Source organism: Mustela erminea, chromosome 2 (assembly GCF_009829155.1).
Source record: "Mustela erminea isolate mMusErm1 chromosome 2, mMusErm1.Pri, whole genome shotgun sequence".
Lineage (NCBI taxonomy): Eukaryota > Metazoa > Chordata > Mammalia > Carnivora > Mustelidae > Mustela > Mustela erminea.
Window position 1 is genome coordinate 41889918 of NC_045615.1, and position 20016 is coordinate 41909933.

General features: G+C 38.1%; 1 protein-coding gene across 1 annotated transcript in view; it reads left to right on the plus strand.

The window, feature by feature from the left end:
- Positions 1 to 20016, plus strand: part of DCHS2 (dachsous cadherin-related 2) — a 255941-nt gene that overhangs the window by 105770 nt on the left and 130155 nt on the right. Inside the window, exon 2 of the mRNA XM_032332739.1 lies at positions 18964 to 19155. Coding sequence (XP_032188630.1) covers positions 18964 to 19155 — 192 coding nt within the window. The remainder of the gene's footprint in view (positions 1 to 18963; positions 19156 to 20016) is intronic.

A 20016-nucleotide genomic window follows, 5' to 3' on the forward strand; every position in this document is an offset into this window, starting at 1 on the left:
GTGATTATAATGTCTTCACTGTTGCTTTTAAAGGTCATTAGAGAATGGGCTTCTAGACCAGTGGCCAAGTGGGCTCACTAATCTAGCCCCTTAATTCAACAGAATAACCAAATGGGCATGGGAAACATTGGGCAGCTGAAGACCTATTTTACACAGTCAGGCCCTTTACCATGGGTCGGAGAGCAGAGATTATCCCCGTCCCCTTCCTTCCTTCTTTCCTTCCTTCCTTCCTTCCTTCCTTCCTTCTGTCCATCCTTCCTTTCCTCCCTCCCTCCCTCCTTCCTTTCAAAATAACTGAGTATCTGTTAGGTGCCAAGTGCTCTTCTCCATGCTGAGGATAAAGATTGAACAGACTGACATAGAACTTCTACTTGAGAGAGAGTTCCAGTATTCCTACAATAGACCAAATCTGAGAAGAAAGTCCCACAGAGACCTCAGGTGATTGTATTCAACTTCTTCTCCTCAATTCAGGAGACTGTATGACCAAAAAAGGACAGATATTTACCCCACCCAATTTTCTAAACTATAAAATGGTAATAAGAATTCTTTCCTTGAGTAACTCCTTGATTTTTTAAGTCTAATGAAAGCACATTGAAATACTAGCATACTCTTCACCCATAAAGTCAATCAACTGTAGTGTCTTCAGCTTATGTGCTCTTTCTTCTTTCTTTCTTACCAACTCTTATTACTATAATTCCTCTTTGTCCTCTGAGTCATTCCTTAACTTTCCTTCTTACCTTGCCTGCTCTTCTCCACTAAGGATATTTGAGTACTTCCCATGACAAACCACCCCAGAATTGCCTTCTGTGATAGTCCTGTAACTACTCAGCCTAAGCAAGAAAGTTTGCTTGTGCTTTGGGAATTCTTTAACTCATTATTTAAATTTGACAAACTTCTGAATGTACCGGTGACACTCGATCAATGAGAAGAAAAACAGGGGCTTCACTAAGTTCCCGTGCTGGAGTAAACACCATGCTGGGCTATGGGGAATGACAGCGAACAATGTAGAAATGGCTCCTCTCCTTGCAGAGTGTTTGGTGTGTGAGGAGAGGCAGACCACAACCTCGATGGAATAATCCAGAGAGCTGTGAGGATAGATGGAAAGCATCAACAGGTGCATGTCATGTTAGCGAAAATGTTCATCAGATTTTAAAGTGGACTGTACTTATATTTAGGGCCGCCTGGGTGGCTCTGTCAGTTAAACATCTAACTCTTGGTTTCGGCTCAGGTCATGATCCTCAGGGTCCTGAGATCGAGCCTCACATCAGGCTCCGTGCTTAGTGGGGAGTCTGCTGAGGATTCTCTCTCTCCCTCTGTCCTCACCCCCCACCTTGAGCGCTCTCTCTCTTTCTCTCAAATAAATAATCTTTAAAAAATATCTTTGCATTTAAATAAATGGATTATGAACACAATGTGGAAAGAATATGTGGTACTCAGGGTGCTTACTGATGTCATTAAAAATATTCTTAATAATACAAACAGCTAACTTTTTTTTTTTTTTAACTGCTTACCCTTGTAGTTGCTAAGCATTGTGCTAGGAGCTTTTCACACATTTTCTCATTTAAAACTCATAGTAGTCCCATGAACTAGCATGGCAGAGTCCAGCTGTTGGGTATCCAACAGTCTTACTAGTACCTTCACCCTTGTTACACCGTCCTTGTTTTCCTTGTTTTCTTTCCTCTGCTCTGTAGGGGCGCCTGGGTGACTCAGTGCATTAAGCCTCTGCCTTCAGCTCAGGTCATGATCTCAGGTCGTGGAACCGAGCCCGCATCGGGCTCTATGCTCGGCGGGGAGCCTGCTTCCCCCTTCTCTCTCTGCCTGCCTCTCTGCCTACTTGTGATCTCTGTCAAATAAATAAATAAGATAAAAAGAAAAAAAGAAGCAGCTCTGTACAGTGATTGCATCAGGGCAGGGGGCCGGAGCCCTGCAGCCCTGCAGCCCAGGCTTCTGTTCCATCTACAGGCACTGCCTTCTCTTTTCCTCCAGGAAAGCAAAGCTGCTAAATGGAGTATGTTTCTAAACCTTCATATTTGCCAACTATGATGATGATACTTTTGCAAGTGTTAAAACAGCTGTTAACTGGGTTTGAGTAACTCAGGGGTCATTCTGGAACTCACAGCCTTACGTTTAGAGTGTGGACTTCCTCACTTGGCCTTTGCGCCATTGGTCTTTTCATTAGGAGTTTCAAAGCTGTGGGTGCCCCTGGAGTTTAGAGTGCACCTGTTTGTGTTTGTAGCTGAAAATGCTCCCTTCTACTGGGAAGACCCTCTCAGTGCAGAAATTTAGTGGATCTCTTTGTTCTGCAAAATATGTGCAAGAGAGTTACCATTAAAAGGTAAAAGTCACATGATTAATTTATGATATTCATATCCCAAAAGAAAATGAATATTCCTTTTCTTTTAAGAAGCTAAGAATTTGGGGAATACTATTTCTTAGAAGCACGTATATATTGCACGTACTTGTCTATAACCACTTCCAGGGTCCGATCATCATGAAAAAAGTTCAATAATTTTTTTTAAATGAAGAGTCTTGAGAATATTGATTCTTGAATGTAAATAAAAATAAAGTGCAGAAAAAAAAGTAAACAAAAAAAGGATGGCTGCAAAAAATTAAGACGTAGGCGTATGCTCAGAATACATTCTGAAATAGATACAGAGGCCTTTCTCTTTGCTACATGTGCACTCTGTCCTTCCATGCCCTCGTTTAACAAAGCAGCGACTGGCTGAAAAAACATTTAATGTTTAATAGGAATCCTTAAAAAAAAAATCTAACAACCAGTTCCCCTTTCTAGACTTTGCAGGCCTTGCGGGGTGTCCTTTGTGGATGGAGTGGGGAGAGGGTGGCCTTTAAAAATCATACAACATAGAAGCTTTGTATATAAACCAAAGCATGCTCAGAAGAAAATATTGCTTACAAAACCACATCATTTAAAAAGTGAACGTTTGCCATGGATTGCATCCCAAAAGAGAACACCTGTTAGTACTTTGGGGCACGATCCTTAGATTTTTATTCTCTCTGGAATAGTAACATTCATGCAACTCTGCACAATGGTGTTCTATCTTGAGTTAGGAAACTGGTCAAAAGGAAGTGAGCCTTACCTTTCAGCGGGTCAGGTGGTCCCATGTGGCCCATCACTTTCACCTGTTCACATTGAAGGAATACAGGTGATGGCGGGGAAATCATATCTGCTTTTCTTTCTCTGCTGCTGAACACACACATGGAACTCCAAAGCATGTACAGTCCCCTTTGTATTTTAAATTCTCCCATGCAGTGCAAACCTCACCATATAAAGGGGGTGTGGAGAAGGCAGGCATGGTGCCCATTTGCCCTGTCCTCTGGCCCAGCCTTTGTTCCCACGTGCATGCGGCCACTCTCCTGCTCCTGGGGAAGCATTACTTTGTCTCAGTCTGTCAGTCTTTCTAATTTTTAATCTTCTCCTCAGCATCTACTCTCTTCCCCCAAACCTGGCTCTCATCATTCTCTGATCCAACACTTTTTGCTGTGGAGGAGAGATAATTCTAGTTTTTTTTTTTTTTTTTTTTTTCCAGCATAACAGTATTCATTATTTTTGCACCACACCCCGTGCTCCATGCAATCCGTGCCCTCTATAATACCCACCACCTGGTACCCCAAACTCCCACCCCCCGTCCCTTCAAAACCCTCAGATTGTTTTAGTTTTGAGGTGGAGGGGAGAAAGAAAGCCTTCATCCTCCTTGGGAAGCTGTGAAATATCCAAGGAATGTTCAGACATCTCTCATGATGAGGTGGGAGGGGTAATACCCCCTGGCCCACCTACCACAGTATGCTAAAGGAGCCCTGTCTCCCTAGGGTCAATATAAAAGCCTTGTCTTCCCTTAGCCTGTGAGACTCTACAGCCAGAAGCAATCGGACGATTGTACCACATACGTATGTCATTTTTTAAAATTCAAAAGTGGGAACTTACTGCAAATTTTTACAACTTTAATTCTTAAAAATATAGTTTGGTTATTTTTCTATGTGTGCACACATGGATCTATCTGCTTTATTCTTTTTTAACAAATTCATACTAATCTGCTGTATAGCTCCAAAATTAGCCAACTCCATTTTAATGCACCCTTGGTATTGTTCTCATTTTTTTTACTGAAAAATGAGAGTATCGTCGACCTTCACTGGACATAATCAACACCTTTCTTTTTTTCCAATCTGAAAGGCAATAGTAAAAGGTTGGGTCAGAGTTTACTTAATTATTTAATAATTTTTGAACTATTCCATAACACGTTACATGACCTGTATTCATCTTACTTTGTATGTTGGCATTATTCCATAACCTCCACTTCCAAGCTAAGGGACATAGTCAGTCTACAGCTGTTTCGCTGGGCACTTTTTTTTCCTTCACATTTTGAAGACAGATTAGAAGGGCTAACTCCCAGGTTTTTGACTTGAATCACAGGAGGGTGGAAAAGCCCTTTGACTGGAAAAGGCAGAGAGAAGTGACTTGAGACAGGGGGAAGAAATTGAAAGTTGTGTTTTGGCCATTTAAAATGTGAGAGGCCGGTGAACAGGCCTAGTGGGCAGATCACAGAGGTACTTCCGTATATGAGGCTGGAGCACAAGGAAAAGGGGTTCATGCTGGAGAGATTAAGCAGGGACTGTCCTCTGAGAGGAGATACTTAAAATCTTGAGACTGGATGAAATCACTGAAGCAAGGAATATATAGGGAGAAGCAGACATTTACTCAATAGTTTGAAAGTACTGATGTCTGTGTATATGAGGTATATATGAAAAAAAAAATCTCTTTATGAAATCCTAGAAGTGGAAAGAAATAATAAAAATAGGGTTTTTGCCTTTATAATCCCTGTTTCTCTTGTCAAATCTCATATAGGTTTAATACTGTCCAAAGAATCTGTCTGACCTTCAGGGACATATTGGTGGAAATGTTTAGCTAAGATCCTCTTATGAGTTTGTTTGTCCTTTAAGGTTTTATGGTGTTAGACATTGTGAATATCTGCTAAAATCATGTAGTATTTGTAATATAAGTTCATTTTTTGAATACTTAAAATGTTTCTGACTATATAAGATACCTGTGAAGGTACTATGAAAATATTCTATTGAAGATTGATTTGTTTTTGAAATCTTTTCTTTCATTTTATTTTAAGCTTCATGATAAAGAGTAAAGTATTTGCAAATGATGGTTGTCTTGAACAATTAAAGAAGTTATACTGAGATATTATCTATAAAAATAATACAATGGACAATAGAAAATGATAGATACCCAGATGAATCGAAACTAAGATAATTTTACGATTGTTTCTGAGGCTGTTGATATTAGTAATAAACAATTAAAAAGAGACCTTGAAACTCATACAGTTAGAAATTGTGAAAGTTGGTGGCGCCTGGGTGGCTCAGTGGGTTAAGCCGCTGCCTTCGGCTCAGGTCATGATCTCAGAGTCCTGGGATTGAGCCCCGCATCGGGCTCTCTCCTCAGCAGGGAGCCCGCTTCCCCCTCTCTCTCTGCCTGCCTCTCTGCCTGCTTTCACAAGAAATTGTGAAAGTTGGTGACGCCTGGGTGGCTCATTTGGTTAAGTGTCTGCATTTGGCTCAGGTTATGATCCCGGGGTCCTAGCATCGAGTCTTGTATCGGGCCCTTTGCTCAACAGGGAGCCTGTTTCTCCCTCTGTGTGTACTCCCTCTCTCTCTGACAAATAAATAAATCTTAAATAAAGAAATTGTGAAAGTGGAAGTCATAACTGTTTTTCACATATATCTGGAAGTAAAATATTAGGTATATTTTGGGTTACTTTGTGTGTGTGTGTGAAATTATTACTTAAGATATTAAATCACAAGTTAAAAATTATTAAAATAATAATAATAAATAAATGTTGTTATTGAGCCTACCAGTTACTTTGAACTGCTGTATTTCTATCTGTTCTGTTGTCACAAGATTAAGAGAATCCACAGCCTAAATCAGATCACTGAACTAAGTTAACAAATCAAAAGAAAAGATAATTATTAAAATATCAATCAGGGGATCAGTTGGTTGCATCCTAAGCTCTATGCTATACATATTAGCTAATTTTTTTTTTTTTTTTTTAAGATGAGTGTCTTACCCGTGGAGAAAGATTGGATTTCATTAAGGTAGTGTCATTGGTGTAGAACAGCTCTGGAAAGAGCATGTCCGTGGGCTGTGGAGATGGCTGGCTCTGTTCCTCCAACTTTTAACTTCCTTAGCTTACTTTTAACATAGGTACACTTGGAAGGCTTGGGGTTACAGTTTTGTGTTATTTGAATGTGTGTGCGCATGCGTGTGTTTTATTTACGGTTAAAAGACTCTATGAAAGTGTTACTGGATCACATAGAAGGTAATATTTTTAGTTTTATTTTTTTCAGTGACAAACATAATCAAAGTAAACTTTTGTAAAATATAAAGGCATGACACAAAAATTTAACTTAGTGAAAGCATTTTGGCTGGGGACTGAACTGAAGTGGTTGAGGTACATTTTTCTTTTTCTGATAATTTAGCTTTACTGTAGGAACGGAATATGAGGCAGCAATGAATGCCTCTAAAACCAGCTCAAATACAGAATCTCAGATGAGCCCCTGATATGCATTGGACTGAAGTTACTTCAAAGTTACAATCTTGGGCCCAAAGTGCTAACTCTGTTTTTCTAAGTAAAGATTTCTCCTTACACTTTAGACCAGAGGTTGACAAATGGTGGCCCACGGGCCAGATCCAGACTGTTGTCTGTTTTCTGTTTTGGTGGCACCCATGAGCTGAGAATCATCTTTAGAGTTTTAAATGATTGAGAGAGAGAGATGACATTTCCTAATAGTGAGAATTACATGAAATTCGAATCTTTGTGTTTATAAATAAAAATTTATTAGAAAACAGCTATTCATTTACATACTGTCTAAGGCTCTTTTGTGCTAAAATAGCAGAGTTGAATACTTGGAACAGAGGCCTGATGGCCTGCAAAGCCTAAATTATTTATTATCTACTCCTTTACAGAACAGTTGTACAATCCTGCTTCTGAAGTTAGTGATGCCCTAGGCCTTGTGACTCTTCTGTATCTGCCCTTGGTGGATTTACAAGAATGAGGTACCAGACAACGGAATAAAGGGATGGCAAAGACTTACCAAATGCAGGTTTTTTTTTAGTTTAACCATTTTGATGTCAACTGTTTTTCATACTATTGTTACTATAAAACTAACTTTATGAAAATGTGGACAAGAAGCTGAAGAAGTGGAAACAAAAATCACTTATTCCCCGTGTTACATTACTTCATGTCTGGCTTGTTTTCATTTATGTGTTACTTAACTTAAGCTTTACTGAGGTATACTTGATGTATAAAATTGTAAGATGTCTACAGTGTATACCATGCTGATTTGGTATCTGGGCACATCGTGAGAAGATTCTCCCATCTAGCTCATTAACACATCCACCATATTTATTCCCTTCCCCTTTTTTTGATGAGAACATCTAGTTCTAGTCTCTTAGCAAATTTCAGTTATACAATATATTGTTATCAACTATAGTTATATATATATATATATAGTTATAATATAAACTGTATAGTTATATATAGTTTGACATTAGATCCCCAATTCTTACCCAGTTTATAGCTGAAAGTTTGTACGTTTTACCAACCTCTTCTTATTTCTCTACCCCTGCTCCATTCCCTGACAAGCAATTTGCTACCCTCTGTTTCTGAGTCTGATTCATTTTAAGATTCTACATGTAAGTGATACCATGCAATATTTGTTTTTGTCTGACTTCTCTCACTTAGCATAATGCCTTCAAGGTCCATCCATGTTGTGGAATGTGGTGGGATTTCCTTCTTTCTCATGACTGAATAATATTCCACTGAATATATATACCACATCCTTTTTATCCATTCATCTGTTGATAGACACTTAGATTGTTTCTATATTTTGGCTATTGTGAAGAATGCTGCAATGGACATGGGAGTTCTGGTATCTTTTCAAGATACTGATTATGTTCTCTTTGCATGTACACTCTGGAAGTGGAATTTCTGGATCATATGGTAGTTCTATTCTTAATTTTTTTTTTTGAAGAATCTCCATACGGTTCTTCATAGTGGCTATACCATTTTGCATTCCCACCAACAGTGCATGAGGGTTCCCTTTTCTCCACATTCTTGCCACCACTTCTCATTTCTTGTCTTTTGATAGCAATTCTAAGAGGTATTACCTAAAGGTGATTTGATATGCAGTTTCCTGATGATTAGTGATGTTGAGCACCTTCAAAAAGTGGCTATTGGCCATTATTTCTGGAAAAATGTTTACTTAGATCCTTCTCTTTGTTGTTGTTGTTGTTGTTGAGTTGTATGAATTGTTTAAAATATATTTTAGTTATTGACCTCTTATCAGATAAATGATTTGCAAATAGTTTCTCCCATTCCCTAGGCTGCCTTTTCATTTTGTTGATGGTTTCCTTTCCTGGGCAGGAGCTTATTAGTTTGATCTAGTCTCACTTGTTTATTTTTGCTTTTGTTGCCTTTGCTTTTGGAGTCATCCAAAAAATCTTTGCAAGCAAGACCAATGCAAAGGAGCTTACCCACTATGTTTTTTTCTAGGAGTTTTATGGTTTCGGGTCTTATGTTCAAGTCTTTAATTCATTTTGATTTAATTTTTGTTTGTGATATAACAGAGTGGTCCAGTCTCACTCTTTTCATATATGGCTGTCCAGTTCTTCCGGCATTGTTTATTGAAGACACTTTTCCCATTGTGTATTCTTGGTTCCTTTGTCACAAATTATTTGACCATATATGTGTGGGTTTATTTCTGGGCTCTCTGTCCTTTTTCATTTATCTTTCTCTGTGTTTTTAATGGCAGTATCATATTGTTTTGATTACTACAGCTTTGTAATATAGTTTGATATCAGGAAGTGTGATGCCTTTAGCTTTGTTTTTCTTTCTTAAGATGGCTTTGGCTATTCAGAGTCTTTTGTGGGCACATACAAATTTTAGGATTGTTTGTTCTATTTCTATGACAAATGCCATTGGGATTACATTGTCCATTTAGCTTGCTTTAGGTAGTATGGACATTTAACAATATTAATTCTTCCAACCCATGAGCATGGAGTATCTTTCCATTTGTTTATATTTTCTTCAATTTCTTTCATTAACGTTTTATAGTTTACAGTATACAGATATTTTACCTCCTTGGGTAAATACATTCCTAGGTATTTTTATTCTTTTTGATGCCCTTACAAATGGAATTGTTTTCTTAATTTCTATTTCTCATAATTCGTTATTACTGTATAGAAGCCCAACAGATTTTTGTATATGGATTTTGCATCCTGCAGGTTTACTGAATCATTTATTAGTTCTAACAAATTTTTTGGTAGACTCTTTGGATTTTTTTCTATATAATGTCATGTCATCTGCAAATAGAGACAGTTTTACTTCTTCCTTTTTGGTTAGGTGCCTTTTATTTCTTTTACTTGCCTAATTTCTCTGGCTAAGACTTCCGGTACTATGTTGAATAAAAGTGGCAGAGAGCTTTTTTTGTTCAGAAACCAAAAAAAGCTCTCAGCTTTTCGTCACTGGGTATTATGTTAGCTGTGGGCTTGTCCTATATGGTCTTTATTATGTTGGGGTATATTCCCTCTACACCCACTTTGTTGAGAGTTTTTATAATGAATGGATGTTGAATTGTGTCAAATGCTTTTTCTGCATCTATTGAGGAGATCATATGATTTTCATGCTTCATTTTGTTAGTGGAGTATATCACATTGATTTTCAGATGTTTAACCATTCTTCTATCCCTAGAATAAATCCCACTTAATTAGGGTGTATGGTCTTTTTAATGTACTGTTGAATTTGGTTTGCTAATATTTTGTTGAGGATTTTTGTATCTATGTTTGTTGAAGATATTGGCCTATAATTTCCTTTCCTTGTAGTGTTCTTGGCTGATTTTGGTATCAAGGTAATGCTAGCCTCCTAAAATGGAGTTTGGGCAAGGGTTCCTAGCTCTGGCTTATTTATTTCCTTTTAGTTTTTAATTCCGTATGTTGGACACTTTCCTCAGAAATAGGATATCATACCTAACTTTTAAGTTGACATTTTTCCTTTTTTACTAAACATGTGTCTTTTTTTTTTTAAGATTTTATTTATCTATTTGACAGAAAGATCACTAGTAGGCAGAGAGGCAGGCAGAGAGAGAAGGGGAAGCAGGCTCCCCACCCAGCAGGGAACCAATGCAGGGCTTGATCTCAGGACCATGAGATCATGACCTAAGCCGAAGGCAGATGCCCAACTATCTGAGCCACACAGACACCCCAAACATGTGTCTTTAAATACACAATTTTCATGGGTACATTGTATTCTCCCTTTGGAAGAATTATAACTTATTTAACTACTCTTATTGTTGGACATTTGGGTTCTAGAATAAATAATACTACATTATATGTCTTTCATACAAATAGCTGTCTACATGTATTTTTAGAAATATACTAACTGGGTCAAAAGAAATGAATATTTTTAGGTTTGGGAGAATGTTTACCATATGAATATGGTAGGAACAAAATTACTTCCCAGATAGGCTTAAAAATGTCTACACATTTATTTCATCCTTGTCCCACTTAATGCATTATTTTAATGGTTGCCAATACTTTAAAAATATTATTTTAATTTTCATTTATTTAATGACCAGTAGAGTTTTATCTCTTAAATATATGTTATTTTTCTGTGACTTGTTTGTTCTTGTCCTTTACCCATTTTTCTTTTATATTGGGAAGTCAGTATTATTTTTAAAGGCCTATTTCCAAATTAAGGACATTAGCTTTTGGGTATATACTATGAATATATATGTGTATATATTTATAACACAGGTATCATACCTAATTCACCCTAAAATTTTTTTGTGTGTGGTATTTTTGACATAATGGAATTTTATTTATTTTTAAGATTTTATTTATTTATTTGACAGATAGAGATCACAAGTAGGCAGAGACAGAGAGAGGAAGAAGCAGGCTGCCTGCTGAGCAGAGAGCCTGATGTGGGCTCCATCCAAGTACGCTGGGATCATGACCTGAGCTGAAGGCAGAGGCTTAACCCACTGAGCCACCCAGGCACCCCAACATAATGGAATTTGAAATGGTTATGTAGTCATTGTATTGATTTTCTCCTTTGTGATTTTTGTTCATCTGTTTTAGTTTTGTAATTTTTTTTTGCTTTGAAATTTCTTTCCAGTATAAGCATCAGTCAAATATTCCCATATATTTTTTGTGTGCTTTAAATAATTTAATTATTTACATTTCACATCTTTATCTAGAATTTACTTTCACGTGAGGTTATTAACAAACTTGATCTCCTACCCCCTTTCTTTGCCAATTTTTCTGGCAATTTATGTGGATAAACCTATGTTCCTCAGTGGTTTGTGATGTTTCCTTTGTAATATAAAAATAATTTAGGTTTACCAGATTCTCTTTCAGGTCTTACTTTTGTGTTCTACTGATCTGCTTGCCAATTCTTTTTTTAGGTCACACTGTTTTAGTTGTTTATTTGTAATACTTCATAGGACAAGTTACCCCTCACTCCACCCACACATCTCCTTTTACAAAATTTCCTTTGGTTGCTTTTTCAGGGGAGGGTGGGGCAACGAGTAGTAGGATTAGTGGTTTCTTAATCCCATTCTTCAATCAAGGCAATAAAAACATGTTTTAGAACAGTAAGGGTTTTTTTTTTTCCTTTTTCCTGAAACTTGAAAATAGATACCTAGTTTATTCATCCAACAGTTCTATCAGCTTCTCTGAAAACACATTTTAAAAGGTGAATAAAAAGTACAGTTCTGTTTCCAACCTCTGAATAGTTCCACATGTCTTAAAATATTTTTTTTTCCTTTGCCAGTTTTAGCATTTTGGATTTTATTCTATGACGATATAGCTTTGTTAATAGACTGTGTTTTACTCCTTGAAAAATCATTCCTCAGTAAGAGCTTGATGGAGTTATAAAATATCTTGTTCTTTTGCTGTTGCTGTTGTTGAGTTTTTATTCCATAATCATAAACTTAACTCTGCAATCCAGCAAGACTTGGAATGGGATGAGGAAAACAGGGAACCCTAAGAACTGCATTGTGAATGCGAAGATCATAGGAAGTTATAAGCAGACAGGGTTGAGGGATGTTTTCCTGAGCAACAGTAGGAATGGCCTGATGGTTAAAATAAAATGCAAGTCAGATTTACTGGTTGTCCATGCTGGGCAATGGTGATCTCCTTTCTAGTCTTGCCATTCCTAGACCCAGAGCATTCCACAGTTTCCATAGTATTCATGCACTCTTTTTCACTTTGCCATCTAACCTTATAGTATCAGCATTCTTGGGAACCATTTGTACTGGGCCTAGCATTTGCCATGGACAAGGTGCTGGGACCTGTATAACTGAGGATGAAATTGTCATCATCAAATTTCTCCCTCCAGTGGACTTGTTGCCAGCGCCATTATGGCATTTGGAGTCTCCATCCTGCCACATAAACTCCACAATAACTTTTTATAAAACAGGAACCTTTATAACCAAATCCCTTCTTCCTAGTGCTCAGAACATGAAAGCTATCTGCTGTCTTTGAGAGTCTGTCTGGAAACAGCTCTCAGGAGATGGGGCGGAAGAGCTCACTGGTGATGGTGATGTCAAAGAATGTGGTGGATTTGAGCATGGTTGCCCAGTGTAGTGTAGCCCCAGGAGGTAGTGATGGTATCTGCAAAGCTATCTTATCCTTGTTCTTTCTTTCTTTTTAGTTATAATTCCAGTATAGTTAATAAACAGTGTTATGTTAGTTTCAGGTGTACAATATAGTGATTCAACAATTGTATACATTATCAGTGCTCATCCATGATACGTGTATTCTTCATCCTCTTCACCTAGTTCATCCATTTCCCCACTCACATCCCATCTGGTAACCACTACTTTGTCCTCTATAGTTAAGAGTCTCTTTTATGGCCTGAGTCTTTTTTTTTTCCCCTTTGTTTGTTTTGGTTTTTAAATCTACATATGAGTGAATTCATGTTATTTGTCTTTCTCTGACTGACTTATTTCACGTAGCATTATATTCTCTAGATCCAGCCATGTTGTTGTAAATGACAAGATTTCATTCTTTTTTGTGGCAGAGTAATATTTTATTGTGTTTCATTCACCACATTTTTTTTAATCAATATATCCGTTGATGGATACTTGGGCTGCTTCCATAATTTGGCTATTGTAAGTAATGCTGCAATAAACATGGAGATGCATATATCTTTTTGCATTAGTGTTTTTATATTCTTTGGGTAAATACTAGTACTGGAATTACTGGATCATATGGTAATTCTATTTTTAATAGAATAACCAACCTCCATACTGTTTTCCACAGTGGCTGCACCAGTTTACCTTCTCATCAACAGTGCACAAGGATTCCTTTTCTTCACATCCTCACCAACACTGTTTTTTGTTGTTGTTGTTTGTTTGATTTTAGTCATTCTGACAGGTGGGAGGTGATATCTCATAGTTGTTTTGTTTTGTATATCTGTAATGATGAGTGATGTTGAGAATCTTTTCATTCTTGTTCTTATGACTAGTTTTCCCAAGGTCAAAATAGGGAGAATTATCATGAAAACTATTTCTGAAACATGCTTGCATTTTATGGACAATAATAGATTGATTAATTCATGCAACAGATATTTACAGCATCCTCACTATGAGCCAAGCACTAGCATTATGGGTGCTGGACATATGCCAAGGAGCTCTGGAGATAAATCCCAGTAGGAGATATAAACAAACAAATAAAAATATATAATGCATTGTAAAATAGAGGTAAATACTCTGAAGATACACAGGTAAAAGAAAAGAGTATGGAAGAAATGAGGATGACACTCTTGGGTAGCATGATTAGGAAAGGTCTCTGTAATTAGGTGGTCTTTGCAGAGACTTGAAAGAAATGAAGAGGCAAGTCATGTAAGCTGATAGGTTCTAGGACTATCAAGGAGCCCAGTATATGCAGAAAGGAGTGAATGAGTTAGAAAGTGGTGGGAGATAAGTTCACAGAAGTAGCCAGGATCAAATTAAAGGGTCTGATTTTACTGAGGTGATGATTAGAAGGTGTTGGAAGATCCTGAGCAGCAGAATGACATGATTTGAGGTCCTCTGAGTTGTATCTCTATGGCTGCCTTTACAAAAAATGGATGGTGATGCCATCACTAAGGACACTGGGAGAATAGCAGATTTGGGTAGGTAGCAAGAGTTCTGTTTGGACAGGCCACATTGGAAGTGCCTGTTAGCCACATGAGAGGTGATGTCTAATTAGTAGTAGGACGATGCATGAGTCTGGAACACCAGACAAAGATAGCAATACTGGGAGAACATATGTTGATTTAGTACTGTGGGCCTGGGTGAGATCACTCAGGAGTATATTAATTCCCTAGGGCTTCCATAACTAATAACCGTCAATTCCCTGGCTTAAAATAACAGAAATTGTTATTACTCATAATACTGGGAGCTAGAAGTCCAAAGTCCTACAGGGCCTTTCTCCTTCCCTTTGTCTCTGCTAGCCTCTAAGTCTTGTTGGTGTTCCCTGGTTTGTGACCCCTCACTCTACTCTCTGACTCTCTCTTCTAAGGCACTTGTTTTTGGATTGAAGTCTCATCTGGATAATCCATGACAAACTGCTCTCAAAATCCTTGACCTAATGACGTTTTACAATATAAGGCAAGATGCACTCTTTTATCATATAAGGCAATATCCACAAGTTCCAGGGATTAGGATTTGGAGCTGTCTTTTAGGGAGCACCATTCACTCGTCACAAGCAATGGTGTGTGGACTGAAAAGAGAAGTTGTCTGAAGACTAAGCTGTGGGCATGAGAGCATTCAGAGGCTGGGAAGAGAACTCAGAGCAAGTGAAGGAAACTAAAAGGAGGTCAGTGGGGTGTAGGAAGAGCAGGAGAGTCAGAGCCTGGTGTCTGGGGAGGAAGTGTTTCAATAAGGAGACAATTTGCATATGGAAGGCTGTTGGGTTGTGTAGAAAATAAAGATGGAGCCTTGATGGTGAGACTTGGTTAAGACCCAAGTCATTGGTTAACTTCCAGAATTGTATTCAGAGAGTGGCATACTTACATCTGTTGTGGTCCTCAGTGCTGAAACCGGCTTCCACTGGAATATTCTAATCTTGTTTTCACTGTGTGATCAGTGGATGGCCAAGCACATAGAATTTAAAGTTATTTTGTACTTTCTTTTTCTTTCTTCTATTTGAAGTTATGTTTGTGATTGTGTTGTGTCAACGGTTTGGTTTCTTCAAACAAACTTATATGCTCATGGTAGAAATTTTGGAAATCACAAAAAGAAAAAAAAATTAAGATGGGTTATTTCATTTTAAATTTCATGTAAATAAGGCATTTTTTTGGCAACCATTTTTTTTTGTAGGATTTTCTTGTTTGCTTATTTTTTTGACTGGGCTTTGAGGTTTTTCTAGAAGTGTCATTGAATTCAGGGATATGATTTCCTGGGAGCAGGTAAAGGATAAGATTGTTCACAGTGTGTTGCCCTATGACTTGGGGTTGACTATTGGGTTTTGGAGTACCAAGGCGAATGGCTGGGTATTAACTCCAGCAAAGCTGTCAAGTAGTTGAAACGGAGACCTTCCCCGGAAAACTGAATGGGAGGAAATCAGAGAGAGGAAGACAAGCTATGAGAGACTCTGGACCCTAGGAAACAAACTGAGGGCTACAGAAGGGAGGGAGGTGGGGGGATGGGTAACTGGGTGATGGGCATTAAGGAGAGTATGTGTTGTGATGAGCACCGGGTGTTACACATAATTAATGAATTGCTGAACACTGCATCAAAAACTAATGATGTACTATATGCTAGCTAACTGAACATAATATAAAGAAATAAAAAATAAATAAATGAATGAAAGGACAGCCTCCCAAATAGAGGTGTCTGTGCTGGTGAATGAAGTGCAGATAGGTCCATCCCATTTATAGAACATCCAAACAACATGTATTCAAGAGCCAGTGTTCTCAATTTGTCTCCCAGATAGGGAGGCGGGGATTTTTTTTTTTTTCTTTTTTTAGTTTCAGAGCTAATAAGGGAATCAGGTGAATTTTAATATCACGTTAATATTTTCATTTTTATAATGTCTGCATTAAATTTGTGAGAGATCAGGGCACCTGGATGGCTCAGTCATTAAGCGGCTGCCTTCAGCTCAGGTCATGATCCCGGGGTCCTGGGATCGAGCCTGGCATGGGGCTCCCTGCTCAGTGGGGAGCCACTCCTCCTGTTTGTGTTTCTGCTCTCGCTGACTTTCTCTCTGTCAAATAAATAAATAATAAAGAAATCTTAAAAAAAAATTGTGAGAGATCAGAATGAAGGAGAGCAACTCTGACTTGAAGTAAGTTTAGAGGAAAAATCACCAGATTCATCTCAGTCTAAAACAGGTAGATTGAGGGTAAGATGAAGAACACAGGGACATCACCGAGTGTAGAATGTGGCTTTTTCAGTAGATTCAGGAATAATCTTCCTGAGATCTCCTCTGGATCCCAAAATTAGCACCAAAAGATGGCGATAATAGACTCTGACCAGATGTTTCTTTGATTTAAGCAGCTATCTCTGAAGAAAAGGCCCAGTGAGCTTACTTACTAATCAGATTTCCTCTTGAAGATCTGGTGAAAATTTCCCCATTTTCTCTTATTTAAATTGCCTATTACGTATAAATTAATGAATATTGGAAAATATAGGCCTCATAAAGATGCCAAATTAATTACTGGTGTTCAAGACCAAATACTAGTAGGGGGAATATATTGTTCTAGAATACGAGGTCAGTATTTTTAGGGACTTGAGTAAAAAACAGGGAGGAATACATTCTTGTTTTATGATTCTGAATCCTAGAATCTGAGCTGCTGACATAAATTGAGATCAGTACTCTTATCCCACTTTTGACTTTTTCTGTTTTGCCTGCCAAAAGTCCAGATGAGAAAAAGGTCTCAAAAGTGGAAATAAGGAGGCTCATTTTATATAAGCCAGATTACTCGTTAATATATGCCATTAAAGGCTGAGAATGAGTCTTAGAAATTAAAGTTCATTGTATTTATCTTCCAATCAAGCCAAAATTACTGAGAATACCAGATGTTTTTAGAAAATATATTTGGTGTCTTTGGGAACTGGAGGCTACTAAATCATTAACAGCTGCCAAAATGGAACAGACCAAATGCACTTGGAATTTAGTTCTTTTGTAGTTGGGAAGTTTGTGGATTTCCTGGTTCAGCCCATCTAATGAGAAGAATAACTTGCAAACATGTTAGCTGGTTGCACAGAATAAATAATATTGCCAGAGAATATGAGATAGATGGGAGTGAAGAGAAATTTATAAGACTGTGTCATTGGTTGAAGACAAAGGCAATTAAGGAGGAAAATAATAGTGCCCATTGTTGTGTTCCATCAGATGCAGTGGTTCTCAGCCTAGGCACAGTTGGCATTTTGGGCCAGATCATTATGTGTTGTAGGGTTTGTCCTGTGTATTGTAGGACGATGAGCAGCAACTCTGGTTTCCACCCCCGGATGCCGCAGTAACCTCTCCCCACATGTGACATTGCCAAATGTCCTGGTGGGGGCAGACTTGACCCTGATTGAGAACCACTGTGTCAGACTGCATGAAGAACCCCCAACGCCACATTCCAGTTATATGCTCAAGATAGAACAGAACGAGTAGGAAGGCTTATTGAGAACATTGGTTGTTGAATATGTTATTGGTATGAGGTTTTATTTGGGAAGCAAATAATGAAGGTGTAATTCCTTCCTGTACACTGTACTGATAATAAGAGATCACTTTTTTTCCAACCTGGAGCTAAATGTTGTCCAAATGCCCTGATTTGAGTCCCGGTTTTGATATGGCTATGTGATCTTTGGCGCGTTACTTAAGCTCTCTGAGCCTGACTTTTCTGGTCTGTAAAATGGAGTTCATTATAGGTTATAGTATAAATTTTTACATATACTTACACTTCTTTTCATTTTTCTTTCTACCTTTTTTGAATTAATCTTCCCTTACAATGTTTCTTTTATTTTAAGCGTTATATGTATGTTTGCTGTTACTATTAATTCAGTTAAAAAATCAAGAGGGCTTTACCAACCATGCTTATGAACTCAAAATGTTTTGAGTTCAATATAGACTGTTGTTTTTCTCACTGTGTATTCCTACAGTTAGTATAAATAAAGTGCCTTCATATTCCAGTACTTCATCTTTTCTACCAGGCACAGGACCACAACTAACGTAAGTAGTGTTTATGGTCAAAGAGAAAGACGTCCTTACCTCTGGGCACTTAGAGCTCCATGTCAGTGTTGGGCAAAGCAGAGCGTGGGTTGGATTTCATTCCCATGGACCCACTGGGCAAGGTGCTTCTGTGCCCTGGTCAGTGAGCATGGCCTTGCGGGGTCCTGATGGAGGCATTATTCCTGCAAGGAAACCTGGCTTAGAAACTCAAGTCTCCTTCTCCAGGGTGAATTCTTTCAGCTGGATCGGGTTACTAGTAATCACGCCACTTATTGCCTCGATTTCTCTGCCTTCACTTACTGTTCTGAAGGGTGGAGGTGGGGTGTTGAGCCCATCACTTGAAAAGTCTGAGTATGAGAGGGAATCCAAAGATATGTGGTCAAACTGTTAGCACGGGGATGTTTTTGAAGCCTTGAATTTGGATGGGATCACTTAGGCATGTGAGAGGAATAAGAAGACAAAGGAGAGACCTGAATCTCAGGCAACTCAGACTTTCAAGATCACATGAAAATATAGGAATTGGCAAAGGAGACTGAGCAGAACTCAGACAAGGAGGAGGAAAGTGAGGGTGAGCTGTCACAGATGGTAAAAGGAGAGAGTTAAAACCAAAGCCTGTATTTTGTGAATCAATGGCTGTAGGGTAACCCGGTTGTACAAATCATGATCATAATTCATGACCAACGGAAAAGTAATGTTAACATTTCCATTCCCTTGCCGACCAACCTCTTGTCTCGTAGGTTAAAGCTTCTGATGCAGATGCCGGACTCTATGGCTTTGTGGAGTATTCTCTTTATGATGGATTCCAAAGCTATGATGCATCTCCTGCATTCCGAATCGACCCACATGATGGGCGAATCTGCGTTTCTCAAGATATTGATAGGGAAAGGGATCCAGCAACCTATGACCTCTTGGTGAAAGCTACGGATGGGGTAAGTGTTCATGCATGAAATCTCAAACATACTCAACAGTGAACCACTGTGTACATATCAGAGAGTACCACTGATTATCAATTAACCAATCCTGGCTCATAAATCACTACCTCTTTCCTTTGCAAATGCCAGACATTATTACAGATCATTTCATCCATAAATAGTTATAATATCTATAACAGATAATTACTTTTTAAAAACATGACTATAATAAATCAATGATAATTCTTTAATAAAATCTAATATCGAGTCCATTTAAAATTTCCTGGATTTTCTAAAAATGTCTTTTTAAAAAATTTTTTAATTTGATTTTATTTTTTTCAGTGTTCCAAGATTCATTGTTTATGGACCACACCCAGTGTTCCGTGTAATACGTGTCCTCCTTAATACCCACCACAAGGCTCCCCCAGCCCCCCGTCCCTGCCCCTCCAAAACCCTTAGTTTGTTTCTCAGAGTCCACAGTATTTCATGATTTGTCTCCCCCTCTGATTTCCCCCAACTCACTACTTCTCTTCATCACTTAAAAATGTCTTTTGAAAGGTGACTTAATTGAATTAAGATCCAAATGAGTTCAAAATTGATTTTATAGCAATATCCCTTTAGTTTTGGGCCATAACAGTCATCTCCCCACTTACCCCCCACCCCTACCATGCCTTACCTTTTCTCTGACGGTATTTGGTTTTGGAAGAAATAAAATTTTTTGCCCTGTAAATGTTCCACCTTTTGAATGTGGCTGATTACATCCTTGGGATTCATTTAATGTCCTCTTTTATCATATTTCCTATGAACTGATGTTCTGAGCCAGAAACCAGATTAGTTTTGGGTTCATTTAGGTGGTGCTGTGTGTTCCTTACTGTATCG